This window comes from Condylura cristata, unplaced genomic scaffold (assembly GCF_000260355.1).
Source record: "Condylura cristata isolate star-nosed mole 26May11 unplaced genomic scaffold, ConCri1.0 scaffold00032, whole genome shotgun sequence".
Classification (NCBI taxonomy): Eukaryota; Metazoa; Chordata; class Mammalia; order Eulipotyphla; family Talpidae; genus Condylura; species Condylura cristata.
In genome coordinates, this window is record NW_004567133.1 from 18,885,151 (window position 1) to 18,886,956 (window position 1,806).

The 1,806-nt window shown below is 69.4% G+C and overlaps 1 protein-coding gene across 1 annotated transcript in view; it reads left to right on the forward strand.

Annotated features, from left to right (window-relative positions):
- LOC101630014 (periplakin) overlaps positions 1-1,781 on the forward strand; it is a 20,777-nt gene extending 18,996 nt beyond the window's left edge. Inside the window, exons 8-11 of the mRNA XM_012731662.1 lie at positions 5-127; positions 530-681; positions 1,078-1,175; positions 1,311-1,781. Of these exons, the coding sequence (XP_012587116.1) occupies positions 5-127; positions 530-681; positions 1,078-1,175; positions 1,311-1,648 (711 nt within the window). The 3' untranslated portion in view covers positions 1,649-1,781. The remainder of the gene's footprint in view (positions 1-4; positions 128-529; positions 682-1,077; positions 1,176-1,310) is intronic.
- Positions 1,782-1,806: the final 25 nt, after the last annotated feature.

Genomic DNA, 1,806 nt, shown 5'->3' on the forward strand with positions numbered 1-1,806 from the left:
CAAGTACGAGCAGGTGGTGCAGGGCCTGCAGAAGCGGGGGCAGCAGGTCGTGCCCCTCAAGTACCGCCGGGAGACGCCGCTCAAGCCCATCCCCGTGGAGGCCCTCTGTGACTTCGAGGGGGACCAGGTGAGCCGCCCCCCAGCTGCCCAGGCTCCAGGCAGTGAGAAGACTGAGAGGAGACAGGCCGGGCGCAAGGCCTCGGAATTTCAGGATTGTGCCTCTCTGACACGGGGGCGGCTCTGGCCCACCTCCCGCTGCTCTGGCCTCCTGACCGGCCAGCCTAGAGGCCCGGACATTCCAGCAGTCCTGGGGGCTCTTGCTGGCCTGGCTCAAGGCGCACAATGGTCAGGAGGCCAACGCACAGGCCCCGTGAAGCCCTCCCGCGCGGGGCGGGCCGTTCCCCCAAAGTGCAGTCCAGGTGGGTACTGGGCCTGCACACCCAACACCTCCCTGCTGTGTCGGGCCAGGCGTCAGGAGGCCCGGAGGGCAGGCAGGCCTGCACAGCTCTGACCGGCCCTCTCCCGTCAGGGCCCCATCTTGAGGGGCTACAGCTACACCTTGCAGAAGAACAACGGGGAGAGCTGGGACCTCACGGACAGTGCCGGGAACAAGCTGACCGCCCCAGCCGTCTGCTTCATGATCCCCCCCACCGACCCAGAGGCCCTGGCTCTGGCCGACAGGTGCAAGGGGGGTGCGTGGGCTCCTCGGGCTCAGGCCACAGCCCGGGCATCCCGACAGCCCTGGGCTGCCAACACCCCTGCACCTGCCGCCCTTGGGGCGTCAGTGGGTGCGGCGGCGCGGGTGGGCTGGTGTGTCAGTCCCTGGTCCAAGGCAAGACAGGCTCAGGGCACACCTGCATGGGTTTATTCAGCAAACATTTACTGAGCACCTACTGTGTACTGCTCCCTCCCTGGTGGAGAAGATAAATGACAACTTTAGGGAGAAAGCTCTCTGGAGGGAGGAAGGGGCCTCCCCACAGGGAGACGAGTGCTCCGGCCCACCCTCGCGTCGGGCCAGACTGGCCCGCCCTCTGCCCGGCCAGCGGCCCTGGGGGTCAGCTGGGCTCTCTCTCTCAGCCTGGGCAGCCAGTTCCGGAGCGTGCGGCAGAAGGCGGCCGGGAGCAGGACTGTTCTCCAGCAGCGACACGAGGTGCTGAGGACCGAGAACCCTGGAGGTGGGTGCCGGCCCTGCCGCGGGGTCTCTGCTGCGATGGGACGGCGGGGGTGGGGCTGGGGGAGCCAGCCGGGCTCCGGGGGCCCTTCCCAGGCCTCTGGCCCCACTGCCTGCAACTCTGTTTCCCCTCTGGCAGATGCCTCTGACCTTCAGGGGCGACAGCTGCTGGCCAGCCTGGACAAGGTGGCCAGTGACCTGGACCGGCAGGAGAAGGCCATCACAGGTGTCCTGCGGCCCCCGCTGGAGCAGGGGCGGGCAGTACAGGACAGCGCCGAGCGAGCCAAGGCCCTCAAGGTACCTGCGGATGGGCGCGGGCAGGCTCCCGGCCCCGGCCTCAGGGTCCCATCCCCAGGGGCTCTTGGCGCTGACGGGGCCCAGCCAGCAGGCCCGAGTCGTGGAGAAGGGGACCGAGGGAGGGCTGCTCACCACTGCCTGAGCCCAGCGTTTAACCCCCCAGCCGCGTTTCTCCAGTAAAACGGGCAGGCCCCTCACGGAGGCTGGGCGGGTGTGGGGGATGGCCCCCGCCCCCTCCGGTAACTGCAGCACGGGGGAGGGCTGCTCCTGACCCTCGCGGTCTGCTGTGCTGGAGGGCAGCTCCCGGGGCCCCCTGCCCCCCACCCCCCCGTGGTGGC